Source organism: Astyanax mexicanus, chromosome 14 (genome assembly GCF_023375975.1).
Source record: "Astyanax mexicanus isolate ESR-SI-001 chromosome 14, AstMex3_surface, whole genome shotgun sequence".
Lineage (NCBI taxonomy): Eukaryota > Metazoa > Chordata > Actinopteri > Characiformes > Acestrorhamphidae > Astyanax > Astyanax mexicanus.
This window is the reverse complement of record NC_064421.1, coordinates 47,030,279-47,052,174: the sequence shown is the minus strand read 5'-3', so window position 1 is coordinate 47,052,174 and position 21,896 is coordinate 47,030,279. Positions and strand designations below refer to the sequence as shown.

The 21,896-nt window shown below is 38.1% G+C and overlaps 1 protein-coding gene across 3 annotated transcripts in view; it reads left to right on the top strand.

Moving 5' to 3' along the window:
- The window catches only part of fsip1 (fibrous sheath interacting protein 1), a 67,200-nt gene that overhangs the window by 25,396 nt on the left and 19,908 nt on the right, over positions 1–21,896 (top strand). For 2 of the 3 annotated variants that reach the window (XM_022672590.2, XM_022672591.2), the window contains exon 11: positions 17,663–17,818. The exons of the other annotated variant lie outside the window; for it this stretch is intronic. In XM_022672590.2, the coding sequence (XP_022528311.2) occupies positions 17,663–17,818 (156 nt within the window). The remainder of the gene's footprint in view (positions 1–17,662; positions 17,819–21,896) is intronic. 3 annotated transcript variants of the gene reach the window in all.

Below are 21,896 nucleotides of genomic sequence, written 5' to 3'. Positions count from 1 at the left end.
GGCTTAAATTCATTCAGATATTTGAGAACTGAGATACTACTTTTTCTCTATTTCTACTTCTCTCTAAAAAGTGATTTTGTGTTTTCGTCAGAAGAACTAACTGTTATGCTGGTTTTCTTTGTCTCAGATCTGATTTTAAGGTCAAAGTGGCTCAGATCTGATTTTTTTCATGACTGTGTGAACGTGCCAAATTAGATTTTTTTAAATCAGATTTGAGTCACTTTCATATGTGCTCCTAAATCGGATACGTATCCCATCCACGGACATGCGGCATGAATGTGAACGGTCAAATCATGTGGAATTCATGCGACTTTTTGCTTTTACGCATTAGCATTAGCATTAGTGCTACGTGCTTCTCTCTCGTACCCACACTGCATCTCTAGGTGCAGCTGTGCAGCTATAGCTGCGAGAAAAAAACAGCAAAAGCAAACCAAAGCCTGGCCTTTTTTCACCTCCTCAACGTGAGCATGAACTTCAGAGCAGCTGTTTACTGTTTCTCCACTCCAGCAAAAGATGCTCCACATATGAGCTGCTAACTCATCCATTTCCCTTTATAAAACTAAGAGTCTCTCGTCTCTCTAATATGAGGGTTTTTATTGTTGTTGGTGAAGAAGGAAGAGACGTTTATAAAGGTATCAATGTGCAGCATGTGAGACGTTTTTTTAGGGACCTATTCGTTCACATTACACACTGATACAGATCACTTACCATTTACAGTGAATGTGAATCGTCAAAATAGACAAATCTGATCAACTTGAGCAAAAAAATCAGATTTGAGCAATGTGGCTTTGAGTAATGTGAACGAGAAAGTGTGTTGTTTAGAGCAGGAGTTCTCCTCTTGCTGGGCTGCCAACTCTCACACATTAGCCGTAAGACTCCCACAGTTAGATTTAATCTCACACAATCATGCTCGACTTTTTTAAATGCATTTTTAATGATCCCCTCGTTCCCCTCCATAACAACCTTCAGATGAATCTGACCACACGTAGTCTACTACTCTGGATTTCAGTGATTAAACACACACTGGGGCTGAAACAGCAGCTTTTCGAAGGGATTAACTGTGTTAGTATACATAGTCTTCTGCCAAAACTGTAAACAGTTGCAATAAATTGCAATGCTATTTTAAACATAATAAAGCTTACCAGAAACAATAAATGATTCACATTTTAGAATATACAGCCATTTCATGTTTATTAAACTTCTCATGCAGAAGTCATATGTAATATGTAGGATACTTCATGCTTCCCTCTGCTGACAACTTGTATGGAGATGCGGATTTCATTTTCCAGCAGGATTTGGCACACTGCCAAACGTATCAATTGGTCTTATATAGTATTTAACTTTTCTGAGATTTCGACACTGATTTTTGGGTTTTCTTTGGCTGTAAGCCATAAACAATCACCCACAATAAAAGAACTAAGCGCTTAAAACAGATCACTCTGTGTGTTTAATACATCTATATATATATATATAGATACTTATATATCATAAGTTTCACATTTTGAACTGAATTACTGAAATAAAGTTATATATAAAGTTAATGATACTCAAAAAAAATTGAGATGCACCTGTATGTAAAGTGTCTGTGATGGAGCACAAAGATTTTTTCATAATTGTTACATAATGATGGTGATGATGATGATGAGTATATAAACATACAGTGTTTTGCAAAAGTATTCATTCCCTTAAAACTTTTTCACATTTTGACACCTTTCAACCACAAACGTAAATGTGTTTTATTGAGATTTTAAGTGATAGACCAACACAAAGTAGCACATAAGTGTGAAGAGGAACGAAAATTAAATAAAAATCTGAAAAGTGTGACGTGCAAAAGTATTCAGCCCTTTATACTCAATAAAACCCCTAAACAAAACCCAGTGCAATCAATACAATCGCCTTCAGAAGTCAATTAATAAGTTAATAGAGTCCTGCTGTAATAATAACTATAATAATTTAGTCTCAGTATTAATATAAACAACTGTTCTGTGAAGGCCTCAGTGGTTTGTTAGTAAACACTAGTGAACAACCAGCATCATAAAGACTAAGGAACAATTATGTGCTACTTTGTGTTGGTCTATAAACTAAAATCTCAGTAAAATACATTTAAGTTGAAAAAGTTCATGATCACCTTTTTTAAACTGTGTTTAAACTGAGTAGAAAAGTTGTAAGGTGTGTAAGCTTTTGTTCTGTAGATGAGTTGTAAATATGTTATTGATCTGGAGCAGACTGGAACAGTTGATCTAATAACTCATTTAGTTTAAGTAGCCGGGAAAAAAGATCCGATATTTCACGTTGATTTTTGAGCGTCAGCCCGGCAGTTAATAAATCGCAGTAATTTTGAGCATTTTTATGTGCGTCATGTTTTTTGAAGCAGCCATGCGGTTTTGATCTGTTGAAAGCTCACATTTAGCCAGACCACCCTCATTCTCCAAAAGCAGCGCTACCACGTCCAGATGACCCGGGACTCCGGGAGTTTATCTTCTAATACTACAGGAATGCGCGGCCATCAAAGCTTCATCTGTGAGTGATTCAGCCTTCACGATTATAAAAGAGAAAAGTGTTCATGCTCACCAGGGAATATCTTGATGCTGAGATGATTGGGTGTCATCACAGGGATGTTAGGTACTGTTGTATGACCCCTTATAATTTTCATGATTTTCCTTTATAAATCATTGGTGATTGGTGGTTGGGATCAGCAATGTTTATAGGATTTACAGAAAGTGTGCAGAAATTATTTAAAGTTGCAGTCTGTATTATTTTGTTTATAAAACGGAAAGCAGAAGCATTTCTGGAGAAGAGTGGAGAAGAATATGGATAAAATATTGTGTTTAATGGTACCAGTGTGCTGGAACAACCATCCCTGCTAAGTCTAATAATATATTCATTCTAAAAACTGGGTTGTCGGTCACATTTTCGCGTGAGTTCTTCTTCTTCTGGCCATGTCACGCGTCTTTACGTACTTACGTCTCACGTACAGCCTCTAAAAGAGGATCCAGCTCAGTTTTACTGAACGCGAGCGGCTGGTGGAGCATTGGGGACTTCAGAAGAGGAAACTCAGAGCTCAGTAGCTCATTCATTTATAGTAAAACCAAAGAAACGAAGGAGTGAAGTTTCTGACTGAGCTCTCTCTCTCTCTCTCTCTCTCTCTCTCTCTGATTGAACATAACCTGGAGTCGGATTCAATTGCTTTGAAAGGAGACCACATCACACCCGCCCAGTTTAAAATGATGATCTTCTGCATACTCAGTGCTATTACCCATTCTCACCAGAGAGGCACTAAATCCCCAAATTCCCACAAAACTTACGAACATCAGATTCAACATTGTTCTGAAGAATCTGCTGACATTGACTGGAGTCCATGAGACCCTCAACTTTAACAAGATTCCCAGTACCTGCACTGGTCCCACAGCCCCACAGCATGATGGAACCACAAGCTTTTTTCTGGTCTTCAGTTGTGAAGGCTAGAACACCAGCACTAGTGGTGAATGTTGTTCAGTGCACTGCAGAAAATGGGTTGCCCCAGATTATGAACCAAATATCCTTCGTAAAAAGCAAGCATTATAAATATAACTGTAACGACATATGCAGTGCTGTGTTAAAGTTAAAAACAACCCATTTTAATTTTATTTCCAGATTTGGAAAAAGTGGAATTTGGAAAGATGTTCGTTTTTTTACAGAAAATGAGGCAGAAGCTTCAGAAACTAAATATAATATCAGATGTTGCAGTATTTAGCGAGTCCACCCTTTAGCTTTATTTATGAGCTTCCATTTTTTTCAGACTTTTCAGACTTGCTCTCAGTTCTTCTGCAGGGAGATTTTTCCACACTGCCAAACTCAGCCTTAGAAACATTTCCTGCTTCTTGCCAACCAGCTCACTCAACCACCAAACACATTCAGTGGTGTTAAAGTCTGCATTTTGGGGTGGTTGCTCTGTTGTAGCTTTAGCTGTTTTAAATGCAAAGGTTCTTATTTGTTTGCACAGTTTTCTTAGTAAGAAATTAGTATTAATACATTTTAGCAATGTCTTTATGTATATTATCTAAACAAATGTTCTATTTTTTCCACTTCACCAAAGCAGCAACATTTATGTGGGTAAACTGGCTTTTTAACAATAATAATGCTCGATTAACTAGTCCTGCAATGCAACTACAGGGGTTGCACAATGAAACTGAAACACTTTGTTTTAGAGCACAATAGTTTATTGTGGTGACGGACAGTTCTGGTGGAAACAGGAGAGTTGAGGTGCACATTGAATTCTGATTTTATGTTTTTTGGACTGGAAAATTCTATATAGACTATTCTATGTGAGATCATGTTGGTAATAATGTTAGAATCTTGACCAGAATGATGACTTACATGTTTGTGTTTTCTATTTGTGGGAAATGATTATTCCATTCTGTCCCTGGTCAGATTTTCATCATTTCTAGTGTGATTTTGCCAGATTTGCTCTGTGACTTGGCAGCTTGTATACAGAGACACTGGAAGTTCATAGCAACTGTTGCAGTTGTATTGTTTGTTCCTTTTTGCAGGCCATCCTTTTATTTTAGCTTTACTACTACTTTATTACTGTATTTTTCAGACTATAAGATGATGCAGTGATGCGAAAGAAGCCATTTCTGCAAGCACGCCACAAACAGAGTCGCCTGAGGTATGCTTCGCATACTGAGAATATATTTTGCATAATAAGAAATGGCTTCTTTTGCATCACTCTCCTATACAGCTTCTCCTTGTGTAAAGTGCGCTGTATTGTTGACTGATGCACAGTGACACCATCTGCAGCAAGATGATGCTGCAGCTCTTTGGAGGTGGTCTGTGGATTGTCCTTGACTGTTCTCACCATTCTTCTTCTCTGCCTTTCTGATATTTTTCTTGGCCTGCCACTTCTGGGCTTAACAAGAACTGTCAATGAGGTTACCAAACCAATTTTGTGCTTCAGTAAGTCAGTAAAAAGTAGTTAGGAGTATTCAAATCAATAAAATGATAAGGGTGCCCATACTTTTGCACCGTTCAAATTTTAGTTTAATGCATATTGCACATTTTCTGTTAGTACAATAAACCTAATTTAAATCCTGAAATATTACTGTGTCCATCAGTTATTAGATATATCAAACTGAAATGGCTGTTGCAAACACTCAAAAATTTTGAACTAAATGATTAAGATTAATAGGGGTGCCCAAACTTTTTTCATATGACTGTATATATATTTATATATATATATATATATATATATATATATATATATATATATATATATATATATATATATATATATATATATTTATTTTATTTTTTTTCAGTTCAGTTTTTCATTTCACTTTTTTTGTTTTTTTGTTAAGTACATAAAACTCTACATGTGTTCATTCATAGTTTTGATGCTTCAGTGAGATTCTACAATGTTTACATTACATTACATTACATTACATTTGGCAGACGCTTTTGTCCAAAGCGACTTACAATAGTCAAGTACAATGTAAAATAAGTTTAAAGGAAAAACATCTTTGGATAGGGATAAAAGGAGGACAAAGGGGAATAACAGGATAGAGGAGTGAAGGAGAGGAAGAAGGAGATGAGGTTAGAATTAGTTAGTTTGTTAAGAGGTGTTAAGAGAGTAAGTGCTCTTTGAAGAGCTCTGTCTTCAGGAGTTTATTAAAGATAGTGAGAGATTCTCCTGATCTGGTAGTAGAAGGTAGTTAGTTAGAGGTGTTAAGAGAGTAAGTGCTCTTTGAAGAGCTCTGTCTTCAGGAGTTTATTAAAGATAGTGAGAGATTCTCCTGATCTGGTAGTAGAAGGTAGTTAGTTAGAGGTGTTAAGAGAGTAAGTGCTCTTTGAAGAGCTCTGTCTTCAGGAGTTTATTAAAGATAGCGAGAGATTCTCCTGATCTGGTAGTGGAAGGTAGTTTGTTCCACCATTGGGGAACTCTGTATGAGAACAGTCTGGATTGCTTTGTGTGAGTGTTTGTTTGGCAAAGCGAGGCGACGTTCACTGGAGGAGCGCAGCGGCCGGGAGGTAGCGTAAGCCTTCAGGAGTGAGTGCAGGTAGGAAGGAGTCTGTTCTGACATCACCTTGTAGGCGATTGTAAGAGTTTTGAATTTGATGCGAGCATCAACTGGTAGCCAATGGAGCTCAATGAGCAGCGGGGTGACATGTGCCCGTTTTGGCTGGTTGAAGACCAGACGTGCTGCTGCGTTCTGGATCATCTGGAGTGGTTTTACTACACAGGCCGGGAGGTCAGTTAGCAGGGCATTGCAGTAGTCGAGGCGTGAGATGACGACCGCTTGCACCAGGAGTTGGGTGGCCTGTTGTGTCAGGAACGGTCTAATTTTTGGGATGTTATAGAGCGCAAAGCGGCAGGACCGAGCAACTGAGGCCACATGGTGCGTGAAGGAGAGTTGGTCATCAACCATAACACCCAGGTTCCTAGCAACCTTTGTCGGTGAGAGAGAGAGAGAGTCGATACTTATAGAGAATTTGTGTTGAAAAGATGGTTTTGCTGGTATGACCAGAAGTTCAGTCTTTGAGAGATTTAATTGAAGGTGATGCTCCCTCATCCATGAGGATATGTCAGAGAGACACTGCGATATCCGTGCAGAGATTGAGTGATCTTCAGGTGAGAACGACAGGTATAGCTGGGTGTCATCAGCAAAGCAATGGTAGGAAAATCCGTGTGAGCGGATAACCTGACCAAGAGAGGTGGTGTATATGGAGAAGAGAAGGGGTCCCAGTACCGAACCTTGGGGAACCCCAGTGGATAGGGAGTGGGCTGAGGACAGCTGTCCTTGCCACGACACCTTGAATGAGCGCCCAGTGAGGTATGATCTGAACCATGACAGCACATTATCTGCGATCCCCATGTTTGGGAGTATAGTTGTAAATAGTCATGAATAGTCATGAAAATAATAAAGAAAACGCATTGAAAAAGAGAAGGTGTGTCCAAACTGTGGCCTGTACTGTATGATCTTTAGCGTTTCTATGCATTAAACCTCAGAGCTTGAGGAAAGCTGTGGAAGATCTGTGTGTGGAAGAGTTTTGGCCTTCCACGTGGCAGTGGCTGAAGAGGCAGCAGTGGAGGGGCAGACTGTGTGACTCATGCTGCCTCTGTTTTTGTTAGACTTGGGCCAACTTCCAGAGCTCACATTGCACGGTCTGAGTGTGGGGGCACACACAGGAGAGCAGTTCCGGCGCTACTTCACAGCCCGGCGCTGTAAAGTTTAGTGGCGTCCACATTGAGAAAGCTTCGTACTTGATCTTAAAGCTCGGCTATGAAACTATAAAACTATAAAATGAGTTCAAATTCTCTTGGATGAGGTTTATATACTGAAATGTAACATATGCACACACTATATACATTTCTTAATAATGCATAATAAACATCTTGTTAGAAACAGAAAAGTTTAAACAAAAGAAAGCAAGAAAACAATAAAGTAGCAGCCTCTCTAGACGACTTAATAGAAATAGAAAGAAATATACATTAAAAAAAAAACAGACCCTCTCCAGCTTATTCTTCAGCTGCAGAAGCATCAGATTGCAGATTTGGGGCAGGAGCTGAAAGCTGGTAGTCCTCAGTCCTCACAAGAAGCTTCGGAGAATCAAAAAAAAAAAGAGCTAAGCTTGGCTAATGGAAAACAACTGGAACTGCAAACTCTTCCCCAGCACTCTCTCTGTCTAATATGTCTGCTAAGAAAACAGCGGCATACAAAATGTTTGGACACCTCTGGTCAAAATAGCAGATACTCTGAATATCCAAGTAAAAGAATAAAAAGTTGCCTAAAAAGCTTGATTTTTCCTAGAGGTCAGTGATAGTGAACAGGCTATAGACCTATCAATCTAATTTTTGAAAGAAAAATAAGTCAATAAGTATTAGTTATTAATACCTTGCTGCCACTATGATCGGGAGATCGCTGGTTCGAATCCATGTCATGCAGCTCGCCATCAGCTGCCGGAGCCCTGAGAGAGGACAGTTGGCTTTGCTTGCTCTCTCTGGGTGGGTACAGTACAGTAGATGGCACTCTCTCTTTCCCCTCATCATTTCTAGGGCGATGTGGATCAGCACACGGCTGCATCTGTGAGCTGATGTATACCTTATAGTCTGAAAAATATGGTAGTCCACCTTTTACAATCAAGAGCGTGATTCACAGGAGTTATAACACGTGAATAATATGTGAAGACCATAACTTGAGAAAGTTAGCATTTTTTTTTATCAAAGCTGTACAGTGAATAAAACACCCAGAGAAGTGCTCTCTCAGGGCTCCGGCAGCTGAAGGCAAGCTACATGACCGGGACTTGAACCACTCTGAGCCCCCAGCTGTTTAGTTATTAGTTTATTGTATATCTTTTTTTGTTATGTATTGACTGTTCACACTGTTCTCTGCGGCTGTTCTTTGTAAAATGTAGCATCATATTTCAGAAGGACTTTATTTTTTCCCTGATTCAAAACCTGTCAGGTAAGAGGAAATGCCAGTAAAGCTGACATTAACTTTCACATTGAAAAGGTGAAACCCCAGGTCTGAGTTCTGTAGAATTTCTGCAGAAATTGGAAACCTTCCCGAAGCAGTGCTTAGAGTGCTCACATCATGGTGAAATCATGTCAATGTGTCAAATAAAAGACGTTTCTGAAGCATTGTTTTCATTAAAGTAAACGGCTGCACCAACAACTCACCAGTTTTTATAGATTTAGCTGATAAATGTTATACGTTTTCCTCTACTTTTATAACGGAGCATTGATTGATTTAAGAAAACAAACAGTAAAGCTCATTTTGATGCTTTTAAATTCCTTAGAAACTGAGGTCAGGCAAGTCATGAGGAACTGGAAACTGGGTCAAAATGAGCGGTTTTATGGAATGCAAGCTGTAATCATCTAATATGTCTGATTTTAGGCATTTTTTATCTTCACCTGTAAGCGTACCTAATATGTATTGCTTTTCTCTGCTATTTATTTATCTATCTATTGGAATGACTGATGAGTAAATGTACTCAGAGTTGCATTTAAAAACATATTGGAATAAAACGTATGAATATGCAGTTTTATGGTCCTTTTGCTGCCACTATGATCGGGAGATCGCTGGTTTGAATCCATGTCATGCAGCTCGCCATCAGCTGCAGGATCCCTGAGAGAGCACAGTTGGCTTTGCTTGCTCTCTCTGTGTGGGTACAGTAGATGGCGCTCTTTCTTTCCCCTCATCACTCCTAGGGTGATGTGGATCAGCAGAAGGCTGCATCTGTGAGCTGATGTATCAGAACCGAGTCGCTGCGCTGCTTTCCCCCGAGCGTTAGCGCTGTGATGCTACTCGGCAATGATACATCATCAGCAGCAGTTTAAAAAAATAAGTGGCGGAGTCTGACTTCACATGTATCGGAGGAGGCATGTGCTAGTCTTCACCCTCCTGGTTTTGGGGGGCATCACTTTTGATAGGGGGGGTCCTAATGAGAAGTTTTGGTAATTGGCCTTGTAAATTGAGGAGAAAAAGAGATAAAAATGTTTTAAAAATATATGAAAGACTCCAATGTGCTTTTTTATATATTGAGATAATAAATTTAATTGAATAAAAGAAGTATAAAAGAAGGAAGAGGTCATAATGTTATGCAAAGAGGCAAAGAGATAATAGGAAAATTTGTGTTGTATGGTTCTCAAAAAGCCTTATGACATAATATTGTGCATAATTTTGTACACAATACAAAACTGTTGTCTGAATTGAAGTTGTAATTTTATGACTTAAACTCTTCCTTGCTATGGCTGTCCGAAAGATTTCAGATAGTGAAAGTTATGTGTCTACTGTCTTTTGGGCCAAAGAGGAAAAGGACTATCCAGATTGTTATCAGCATCTCTGATGGTATGGGGGTGTGTTAATGCAGATGGCAGTATCATTATCACAAAAATACCAAGAAATATTGTGATATTATTTTAGGACAATATCGTTCATCCCTATTTGCAAAAAGCAAGTTCATCCATTTGAACATTAACTATCTTGTCTTTGTAGTGGATTAAATTAAATTAAAATGGTTGAAAAGTTTTTGCAAATCATTGTATTCTGTTTTTATTTATGTTTTACACACCGTCGCAACTTCATTGGAATTGGGGTTGTAGATTAAATGAAATAAACTTGGTGATTAAGGTGGTAGAAAGTAAGTGTTGGAGCAAGTTTCCTGCCAGATAAGCTCAATTCCTGGAGAGGGATTGTCTGCTGTTGTTGGCTTCAGGCCGGATTAAGTCACATCTTGAATTTTGCCAGTAACTCCTGGATGACTGATTTGTCAGATGTTTGGGATTAGGCAAATAAAAAAACTGATTAGATGGATTCTCGGGTTTTATACTCATAATAACACACACACACACAATATTTAATAAAATGAAGGTGCTACAAATGGTTCTTTTGGTTTGATTAAGAATCGTACTTGTAATAGAGAGGTGTCAGTGTTAATGTAAGCTTTCAAAGGCTTAAAGAGAAGCTTTTACTTGATGTGAAAAGTAGGGGTGGGCGATATGGCTCTAAAATAATATCACAATATTTCAGGGTATTTTTGCGATAACGATATACTTGGCGATATAGGAAAACTTAGTTTTTTTGACTGGGTGTTTATGTAGGTGATTTCAGGAACTCATCTAGCTCCCAGTGGAATTCAGTGCACTCAGTTTAAGCTAAATATGGAGTTTCAGTAGCAAATAAAAGGGCCTCAAAGTGCCTAGAAAGCTATTTTTCACATGCTAGTGACAGACACAACATCAGCATTGGTGATATTTAGATATCTATATGATTATAGTTCTTTTTTGAGATTCTCAGACGTGTGAATAGAATTGTATACCTGTTAAAGTCATGGTATGATTTATATTTGTAATAATGAAAATTAATGTAATGTAATAATGGCCTGAGAGAGCACAGTTGGTCTTGCTCTCTCTGGGTGGGTACAGTACAGTAGATGGCGCTCTTCTTTCCCCTCATCACTCCTAGGGTGATGTGGATCAGCACAAGGCTGCGTCTGTGAGCTGATGTATCAGAACCCAGTCGCTTTCCTCCGATTGTTACTCGACTCATGCTACTGAACAATGCTACAGCATCAGCAGCAGTTTAAAAAGAGAGCCATTCTTTGAAGATATTAGCAAAAACAACCCCCTCAGAAAGGTTTTCTCAAGAAAAACTGACAAGCACTTTCATTTAATAGGAATAACTGCTTGGGTTTTCTCTGGTATTTCTGCAGAAATATAAAACCGCCTCAAAGCAGGTCTGAGAGTACTCTCATCCTGGCGTCATGGCCAAATATAATAATTTATTAAAGCATTGTTTTCATTAAACTACAAGATTTCACCTATAACTCACCAGGTTGTATATTTTTAGCTGATAAATGTCGTAACTTATTCTCTACTATTAATAACTGGAAATTGATTGACTGTGTGCTCTCTTAAAGCCACAGTCAGGAAACGATGCTGAAACGATGCCACAGCCGATTAAAGACTGGCTCAGAGTGAAGAATGCAGTATCAAAACCTGCCAAGTGCAGTGATCTGTAGTTTGGGTCCTTAATGATAAAAAAAGTCCCTTATCATTTTATTGATTTGAATACTCCCAACTACTTTTTACTGACTAACTGAAGCACAAAATTGGTTTGGTAACCTCATTGATCTTTGAACTTCATAGCCAGGTGTATCCAATCATGAGAAAAGGTATTTAAGGTGGACAATTGCAAGTTGTTCTCCTATTTGAATCTCCTCTGAAGAGTGGCATCATGGGCTCATCAAAACAACTCTCAAATGATCTAAAAACAAAGATTGTTCAACATAGTTGTTCAGGGGAAGGATACAAAAAGTTGTCTCAGAGATTTAACCTGTCAGTTTCCACTGTGAGGAACATAGTAAGGAAATGGAAGAGCACAGGGACAGTTCTTGTTAAGCCCAGAAGTGGCAGGCCAAGAAAAATATCAGAAAGGCAGAGAAGAAGAATGGTGAGAACAGTCAAGGACAATCCAAAGAGCTGCAGCATCACCTGAGGTGTGCTTTTGCATAATGAGAATATATATTTTGCACAATTTTAATAGACTTGAATACAAAAAACACAGCAAAAAGGCAAGTATTAAATTAATTTGAGTTGATTTTAACTCTTTTTCATAGGTTCAAACTCTTTGGAGATAAATCAACACTTTCAAAATAGTTAAACCTTTAACACCTTGCCAGATTTCCCTTTTTTTAACTCACATTTGTATTTCTTTAACTTCCTAAATTGTTACACTAAAACTGAAAAGAGTTTAAATATATATATATAAATGAGAAGAAGATTAGTCAATTGATATGACTTTTTATTATTTAATTATTATTCAGGACAGGTTAGCGTGTAATTTTCTATTGTATTTCTTTGTGCATTACCATCACTTTATCACAATTTACTGTACAGAGGATGGTAACTTGCTCTTATAGCCTACAATATATTGGCTAGACAAACAACCATTAAACAAAATATAACACAACACCCAATGGAAGGAGCCCTGGTGGGCAAGATTTAAGATTTCACACTGGTGGTAAGTTAGGATCTGGGGGACACACCCATTATGCAAATATCGTGTTTGACTAGGCGGAGTTTAATTGAATCTCTGTGGAGTTGGACAGTATTTATTGGGTTTAGTGGGATTAACACTGAAATATTCAACTCTGTCAAATAACTCAAACACTGAACACCATTTAAATCTGAAAGAGTTAAAATTACACTTTGAGAGTGAAAAAATTACACTGTCCTTGTATTGCTGATTTTTTTTTTTTTATGAAAAACAAGTAAATTATCCTAATTGAAGCATTACCTGTTAAATTAAATTAAATTAAAAAAGTAAAAAAACATAAGGTGATGATTAAGCTCAAAAACTATGATTTTTTTTGTTTAGTCTATAGCCTTTTTAACCCTTGTGTTTGCACATTTTTGTTACTCGTTTACTTTGTTACTTGTATTTAATTCAGCAAAATGAAGCAATTTTACATTAAAATGCTTTACACATGCTCGCTTCACCTAAATTGCAAGCAATATAAACAGCTTACATGGTTAATATTTGCCCTTTACCTTTCTTATGTTACATTTCTTTCAAAAAGTGCTACTCTTTTTTTATTAGTTTTTTAATAAAATGTAAAAGAAAATGAATTAAACTCAAGATATGAGTAGAAAATTTGTTTAGTTTCAAATTTACAAATGAAGCAATGTTTATTAACCCTTGGCCAAACATACTGTATGTAATATAAATGTGTGTGTGGGGGTGGGGGGGCAGGTGTTTACAGTGTGTGTTTATCGAAAATGTGTTTTGATATATGTTTTTCACAAAAAATGAGCCAATGCCAATGAGTTTGAGTTAGAACAAATATTTTTTTAGTATCATTTGATGAAAAATGAAAACGGGTCCCACAGACCCGAACACCACACAAGGTTCAATTCATTGTTAGAAGTTTTAAAGGCCGAAAGACAGTATTCCCAATACTGACCCCAGAAAATAAGAAAATTGGTTCTTTGAAGTGTTTCTTCTTCTTTAGGTGGGAGTTAATTCTTACAAGGCTTGGTGAATAGAACCAAATATGTTTTTTATCTGATCTGAAATATCTTCAGCACTCAACACTGGATATGTGGTCTCTCTCTCTCTCTCTCTCTCTGCGAGTTGTTCCACACGACGGACGTCTAATCAGTTGAGACAGAGTCTGCTCTGCAGATCTGGAATCATTTGTTCCGGCCTCTCTGTTCAGGCTGCTCGGGATTTGTTGTTGCAGTCATTTGAAACATTAGCGCACGCTGAGACTCTTAAGAATAATAAAAAAAAAAAGGTTGTTTACTGGCTTCTGGCTAATCCAGCGTTCTCATGATCAGAGCAGAGACCATGAAGCATCTTCTTGCTATGACCTTTTATTGAGATGCAGCTGTAGCAATCTCCAAGTCCTGAATAAAAAAAATTCAATCTAGGTCAGATGGAATTAAAGACAGTTATGAAAGACAGAAGTTGATCCAGAAGGCGCAGCGCTGTGAAGCAATACTTGGATTGGACTGAGGTCAAGGAAATCCATTTCTCAGAGTCTAATTCAGCGGGTTTATGTAGATCTGGACGTCCACCGTAGGTCAAAAAAGTATATAATTGCTTATACTGATTAGTCATTTAATTCTCTTTATTTCAGGATGTGCCTGGTGATGTCATTTTGAATGGGGTCTGTGAAGGTGAAGGGTTGAACTTACAAGCAAACATGTGTGCGCGCTAAAACAGTACAAATGACATCATTGGATTGGCTCTGAGATTTTTGTTGGGAGAACAAAGACGAATGCGGTTATTTCTATGGTTTATGGCCACTGTGGACAGAACCTGAAGCACAGTGGCAAAAAAAACAATAGTGGGGAGTTCAGAAACCAGTTCAGAAATCAGTTCCTGTGCTAAACACACACATATGGCCCTGTTTTAGCAATCTATAGGCGAGCTATCAACCTAACACTAGATTTAGGGCGTGTCAGTGTATCTTTGCTATCGTAACGACAGGAAAAGTATGCCTTGTGTGGCTCGAAACTAATCATAGAGGTGTTTTATAATGTGACCTTTGTACAGAGAGCTAGAATGCTGTATTCAGGGTTCGTACGGTCTTGAAAAACCTGGAAAAGTCATGGAGTTTGAAAATAGAAGTTTTGGAAAAATAAAAATACCCAGAAAGTTTTGGTAAAGTCACGGAAATTTGGTCTACAAATCTTTTGTTTCAGTTCATCGATGGAGAAAATCTACTTTGAGCTAACAAATAGCTAAATCAGCTAATTACTGAGATAATTCAAGAATTTAGCCCTAAACAATGGAGCGCTTAGTATCTGACACACGTTTTATTATTAAATAATAATAATTGTGTGTCAACATTTTTATCAGATTCATTTTAGGCCTACTATAATCAATTTTAATTGTAGTTTTAGTTAATTTTTGGTTTTATTACTGTCCACGTCTGCACTGATGTTTTAAAAATCGTATAGTCATGAAAATTCGCCTTGAAAGCCTGATGGAAAAGTCATGAAAAAAACATGGAAGTTTATTGGTTAAACTGTGTATTCTCCTCCTGTGATTCTAGCAAGGATGAAACCGAAACTTCACGTGAAGCGTTGCTCTTTTGCGTATGCACGCCTTTCAGAGAAATTTTACTTTTTTTTTTTTTAGATTTTTCTGATTTCTGTGTGAATATAGCGTAATTTGCTCCAGTTATTTTGCCACAAATACCCTCTTTTACCTTCTTTCTACCCCCCTGGCTAAATCTCTGCATCTATAAATCTCAAAAAAACGCCCCAATTGTGCTCCTGCTACTTTTCTCTCGCTGTTGTCTGGACTGCCAGTTGCAGAGATATATAAATATAAATGAGTCATTAAAATCTTTATGATGGAAGTATATATTACTTTTTACAGAGTCTCTGCATAGGATTCCTGTAAATGTTAGGTTAGGGGTTTAAATTTAGCCCCGCTAACGCTGCTTTACGAGACAATGAAACGCCACAGGGCCTCTTAAAGGCTGGGCGTCGAGTGAGAAACCATGACTTATAGCAACCTAAATAAACAAGATGACCTCACTGTGTAATTACAAACACACACTCCGCACAAGATGCTACTTTTCTTAATCAGTTCTGAAAATTAGCACTCGATGCACGGCTGCGGGGGCTGTGAGGTGAAACAGTCTGCATTAAACCTTTAGTAGCACAGCATTTAGTCACCATTATCACCTGATTTAGTTTTGTTAGATGCTATTTTTCTGAATTATCTATACAAATAAAATAAAGAATTAAATAAGAATTGTAGGGGAAATTTAGACTATACTTTTAAATCTATGATAAAAACACTTTGAATTGATTTGTTTTGGGTTTTGTTATAGTTTGCATGATAATCTGTCATTTTAAACATGCAAATATATAAATAAAAGAATATATATATTTTATAATATATGTATATACATATGAGTAAGTGATTTACGGCTCCAGGAGGTTTTATCAAATGTAATTATTAGAATTACTGTTTTAATGCAATTTTCATCAACATTTGATCATTGAGAATTTATATATGTTCATATAGAATTTGCCAGAAGGAATTCAAATAGATTTAAATAGGCTTGTGCTGTAAAAAACAATATAAAAATATATAATAAAAATAATCAAAAATACAATTAAAAATCGCTCATATGTTTAGATGTTTCACTATTCAGAGGTGAGTATATCAGACTGTAGTCTGCGTGTTTTTACTGTGTTAAAACAAGCTACATAAAACAAACTGCTAGCTGATAGCGCCCTTCAGTCTAGCGCTATCGAGCAGCATTTACGTCCCGCTAGCGTTGCAGTTAGCAGCTAATGCTAATGCTGCTGCACCCAGCCTTAGTTTACTGGAGAAACTTCACTGGAATCTCACCCTTAGACAAAATATTGGAAATCTAAGTTCAGTCATTAGTTGAAACCCTACATTCCAGTCATTCCAAACCCATTCAATGACGCTGAGTCCTGGATCCTGGGATGTTCAGTCAATTGTTCTGAGGACAGCAGCAGCTGCAGCACTTTGATTTGTGAATCTTCTTTATTTCAGACTGTTTGCGTTTCTCAGCATTAAGAACATCCAAACATGGAGAGAGAGAGAGAGAGTACTCGCTGTGGTGCTTCTCAAGCATTTAAGAATTATCTTTGTGCTTAGGAAGATGGAGGATCACAAGCCATCAAACCAAACTGAACTGCTTGCTGAATTTTTGCACCAGGAGTAAAGCAGCATAAAGTTATCCAAAAGCAGTGCGTAAGACTGGTGGAGGAGAACATGATGCCAAGATGCATAAAAACTGTGATTAAAAACCACCAGGTTATTCCACCAAATATTGATTATTTCTGAACTCTGAAAACTTTATGAATATGAACTTGTTTTCTTTGCATTATTTGAGGTCTGAAAGCTCTGCATCTTTTTCTAATTTTCTGTAAATAAATGCTCTAAATGACAATATTTGTATTTGGAATTTGGGAGAAATGTTGTCTGTAGTTTATAGAATAAAACAACAATGTTCATTTTACTCAAACATAAACCAATAAATACACGGTTTGGACAATGAAACTAAAACACCTGTCATCATTTTAGTGTGGGATTTTAGGTTTCATGGCTAAATTGGAGCAGCCTGGTGTTCAATCTTCATTAATTGCACATTGCACCAGTAAGAGCTGTAAGAGTGTGAAGGTTCAATTAGCAGGGTAAGAGCACAGTTCTGCTCTAAATATTGCAATGCACACTATAACATTATGGGAGACATACCAGAGTTCAAAAGAGGACAAATTGATGGTGCACTTCTTGCTGGAGCATCTGTGACCAAGACAGCAAGTCTTTGTGATGCATCAAGAGCCACGGTATCCAGGGTAATGTCAGCATACCACCAAGAAGGACCAACCACATCCAACAGGATTAACTGTGGACGCTGTAAGAGGAAGCTGTCTGAAAGGGATGTTCGGGTGCTAACCCGGATTGTATCCAATAAAAAACATAAAACCACGGCTGATCAAATCACGGCAGAATTCAATGTTCACCTCAACTCTCCTGTTTCCACCAGAACTGTCCGTCACCACAATCAATTATTGTGCTCTAAAACCAGGTGTTTCAGTTTCATTCTCCACCCCCTGTAGCAAAATCAGAGAAACTGATTCAGAAACTGAAGTTCTGGTTCTGTGCTGTGTTGTGTGTGTTAGTGTGGGCTGCAGGGTTCGGATGGAGAGCGTGGTGAAGAGCGGCGGCCGCCGGGGGAGAGGGTCCTGAGGGATATGAGGGAGAGCAGAGGGCAGGAGGAACGTCTGCGAGAGATCCAGCAGCAGCTGCAGCTCCTGGGACTCGGCCAGCAGAGCAGCGTGAGTTCAAAGAGCCTCCGCTGCACACACACACCCAGCCTAACACACACTCAGCCAGACCAAACACTTCCACTGTAAACACATAATGTGAATTGAAGGTATACACTCACTGAGTGTAAGTGCAAGACAAAATACACATGTGCCTTTTTATAGGACTGGGCTGTGTCACCAAACACCTCATTTTTTTCTTTCTTGTTTTGTTTTTTGTAAGGATCAGTGACTAACTTTTCATCCGCAAAACACACAGTGAGTTTCCATCAGCTCTGGACAAGATAATAAAACTATAGAGGAAAGAAAATAAAAAACTAAATTATTCTCACTGTGTATTAGCTGTACTGTAAGTAGCCCAACAACTGAGCACATTGAATTCTGCGTGATTTGATCAGCCGTGGTTTTATGGAGTTTTTTAGATACAATCCGGGTTAGCACCCGAACATCCCTTTCAGACAGCTTCCTCTTACAGCGTCCACAGTTAATCCTGTTGGATGTGGTTGGTCCTTCTTGGTGGTATGCTGACATTACCCTGGATACCGTGGCTCTTGATGCATCACAAAGACTTGCTGTCTTGGTCACAGATGCTCCAGCAAGACGTGCACCAACAATTTGTCCTCTTTTGAACTCTGGTATGTCACCCATAATGTTATAGTGTGCATTGCAATATTTTGAACAGAACTGTGCTCTTACCCTGCTAATTGAAACTTCACACTCTTACAGCTCTTACTGGTGCAATAATGTGCAATTAATGAAGATTGAACACCAGGCTGCTCCAATTTAGCCATGAAACCTAAAATCCCACACTAAAGTGATGACAGGTGTTTCAGTTTCATTGTCCAACCCCTGTAGTTATTTGGTTTAATAAGAGCTATGAACTCAAATGAACTCAAATATGCAGCTTTAAAAATGATAAGTTGCCTTGATTTCACCACCTCTGGAATATAATCAAGAGGAAGATGGATGATCACAAGCCATCAAACCACCAAACTGAACTGAAGGCATAAAGTTATCAAAAGCAGTGTGTAAGACTGGTGGAGGAGAACATGATGCCAAGATGCATACAAAACTGTGATTAAAAACCAGGGTTGTTCCACCAAATATTGATTATTTCTGATCTCTTAAAACTTTGATATGAATATGAACTTGTTGAGGTCTGAAAAAGCGCTACATCTTTTTCCTTATTTAAACGAAATAAATGGTCTAAATGATGATATTTTTATTTGGATACCAAATAAAAGCTTGCATTGTTACCAGGGTGAGCAATACAGATAAGCAAACAAGCAGAATGACTACAGTCTGCAGTCTGAGCGAATAAATTGGATTTAGTTGCTTAAAACTTGATGAAATCTTCCAGCTCTGCAGTGGAAACAAAGCCTATGAAGAAAAGCTATTTTATGCTTTTTAAACTGTGCCAGTGTGTCAGGCTGCAATTTACATCAAAGTGACATAAGAACATAACAACGTATTCCGGCCAGACCGCAGGAGCGAGGACACTGCATCGCTGCAGAAGTAGGCCATGAATACGTCAGGCTGGGGGATATACGGTTATTGGTAGCTACATTTATTCTACTGCTTTCCTCCGAACTGAAGCTGGAAATGGTCAAGAGAAAGACACCAGCCAGGACATTCCTGCATGCAGGACATGGCAACATGGGTTTTTGAGAGGTAATGAATCACTGTGTCAGCCCAGAGACCTTTAAAAGCAAAGACTATGAGGCAGTTGTGTGCAGTAAGGCCCTTCTAATCGTTCAGAGAAGGGGTGACTATAAGTGCATGTAATATCATTCTATAAAATTTAATCAGGAAATATATATCATAGTTATTGTAAACTATAAGCATATATTTCATTAATTAACTTTTTGGCACAGTTTTCACGGGTGGGCGGGGCTTAGAAGAAGGCGTTCCCCTTGAATCTTCATTGGTAGGTCCCCAACAAGAGTTCAGGGTACCCGTCAGTCCAAAATCAGGTGACCAATAAAGATAGATTCAAGGGGAATGCCTTCTTACAAGCCCCGCCCAAATATTTGTGTTTTAGTTTATTAATGCAGAAAATCTAGTTTGAGCTGCAAAAACTTTAATTACTTTAATTCAGGGATTTAGCTCTACACAGTGGAGCTCTCAGCATATGACACACATTTTATTATTAAAGAATAATTGTGTGTCAACATTTATCTGTTATGATTTTAGACCTACTATAATACATTTTGATTATAGTTTAAGTTTTAGATTTTTGATTTTACTGTCCATGTCTGCCCTGAGGTTTTAAAAAATGTATGGTCATGCAAAAGTCGTAAAAAAAAAAAAAAAAAAAAATCATGGTAATGTATTGGTTTAAACGTGTATGAACCCTGGGGTTGGATTGGTTTGGATAGTTAGGATTTGTTAGGTTTTCCTCTAATAAATAAAATTGTTATTTAAATAGTGCTTTTTATTTTCTATATTTACGTTTTATTTTATTTTTTTTTTTACTTTTTATCTTTGTCTGAAATTAAAGTTTGTTTAATTATCGGAAAAATATCATTATGACAAAAAAGCAGAAACAAAAGAAATCTGTAAGGGGAAAATACTTTTTCAATCTGCTTATAATCAGATTTTTAGCATCTAAATCTGCACATATCTTTAGTCTCTTTGCTGCCTAATAAACTGTTTTATAAACTAGCTTTTGCTACAGAAATGCAACAAAAGGAAGTAGCCTCACATCAAGCACATGGATTTGTTTTCTTAACATCACTGCTTTCTCACTTACGCAGTCTCGCCAATACTCCAGATTTCTCAAGACCAGGTCCCGAAAGCCCCAGCCGGACTGCTGATTGTGTGTTTGCTGCTTGGTAACGCGGCGAGTCGGCCAGGCTTGGCTGATAACAGCAGCGCTCGTTTGATTTGTGCGTCTGCCCTGGTGGTGAGAAAGATAATGCCAAAAGAAACACCCTTATCTCACTGTTAAAAACACCACCTGGTTCGGCCGTTGGGGAATTCCTCTCCGTTTGGTTAGTATATGGATTTTGAAGCATGGCAAATGGGTTTGTTTAGCAAGAAATGATCCATTTAAGTGTTTCAACAGATAATATTTCAACAAGTGAAGTCAGGAGGACACGACGCTCTGATCGTCTGTTCCTATAGAACAAACCTTAGATCTTTTAGATCTGGCTCTTTTCTCTGACACTAAATTTAATGGTGTAAAGTTTAAAACATTTAAATATAATTGTTTCCATATGGCAGCAGACTTTGACAATAAAAAGTGCAGTACTGTACTCAGCAAGTTGATGTTTGATGGAAATGCTACAACACCTGTCATCATTTTAGTGTGGGATTTTAGGTTTCATGGCTAAATTGGAGCAGCCTGGTGGCCAATCTTCATTAATTGCACATTGCACCAGTAAGAGCAGAGTGTGAAGGTTCAATTAGCAGGGTAAGAGCACAGTTCTGCTCTAAATAGTGCAATGCACACTATAACATTATGGGGGACATACCAGAGTTCAAAAGAGGACAAATTGTTGGTGCACGTCTTGCTGGAGCATCTGTGACCAAGACAGCAAGTCTTTGTGATGCATCAAGAGCCACGGTATCCAGGGTAATGTCATCATACCACCAAGAAGGACCAACCACATCCAACAGGATTAACTGTGGACGCTGTAAGAGGAAGCTGTCTGAAAGGGATTTTCGGGTGCTAACCCGGATTGTATCCAAAAAACTCCATAAAACCACGGCTGATCAAATCACGGCAGAACTTAATGTGCACCTCAACTCTCCTGTTTCCAACAGAACTGTCCGTCACCACAATAAATGATCTTGGTCTGCATTATCTTGTGCAGCATTATACAAGGACGGCAGCAGTAGTAGTATTAGCCATTAAACTGCGCTAGGAGATATCTTTTACATCTCAGATGTGATTATTATTGTCCTGTAGCCTTCTGCTGACCCCAGCTAGCACTGCTGGAGCTGCATTAGCATTACCCACTTACCACGCTAAGTGCTAGCTCTTTCACCGCTCAGAGGTGTGTATTATCAGCCTGTAGTCTGCATTTTTACCGTGTTAAAACAAGCTACGTGGGACGACATTAAAATGATGAGTTTCTTTGATTTT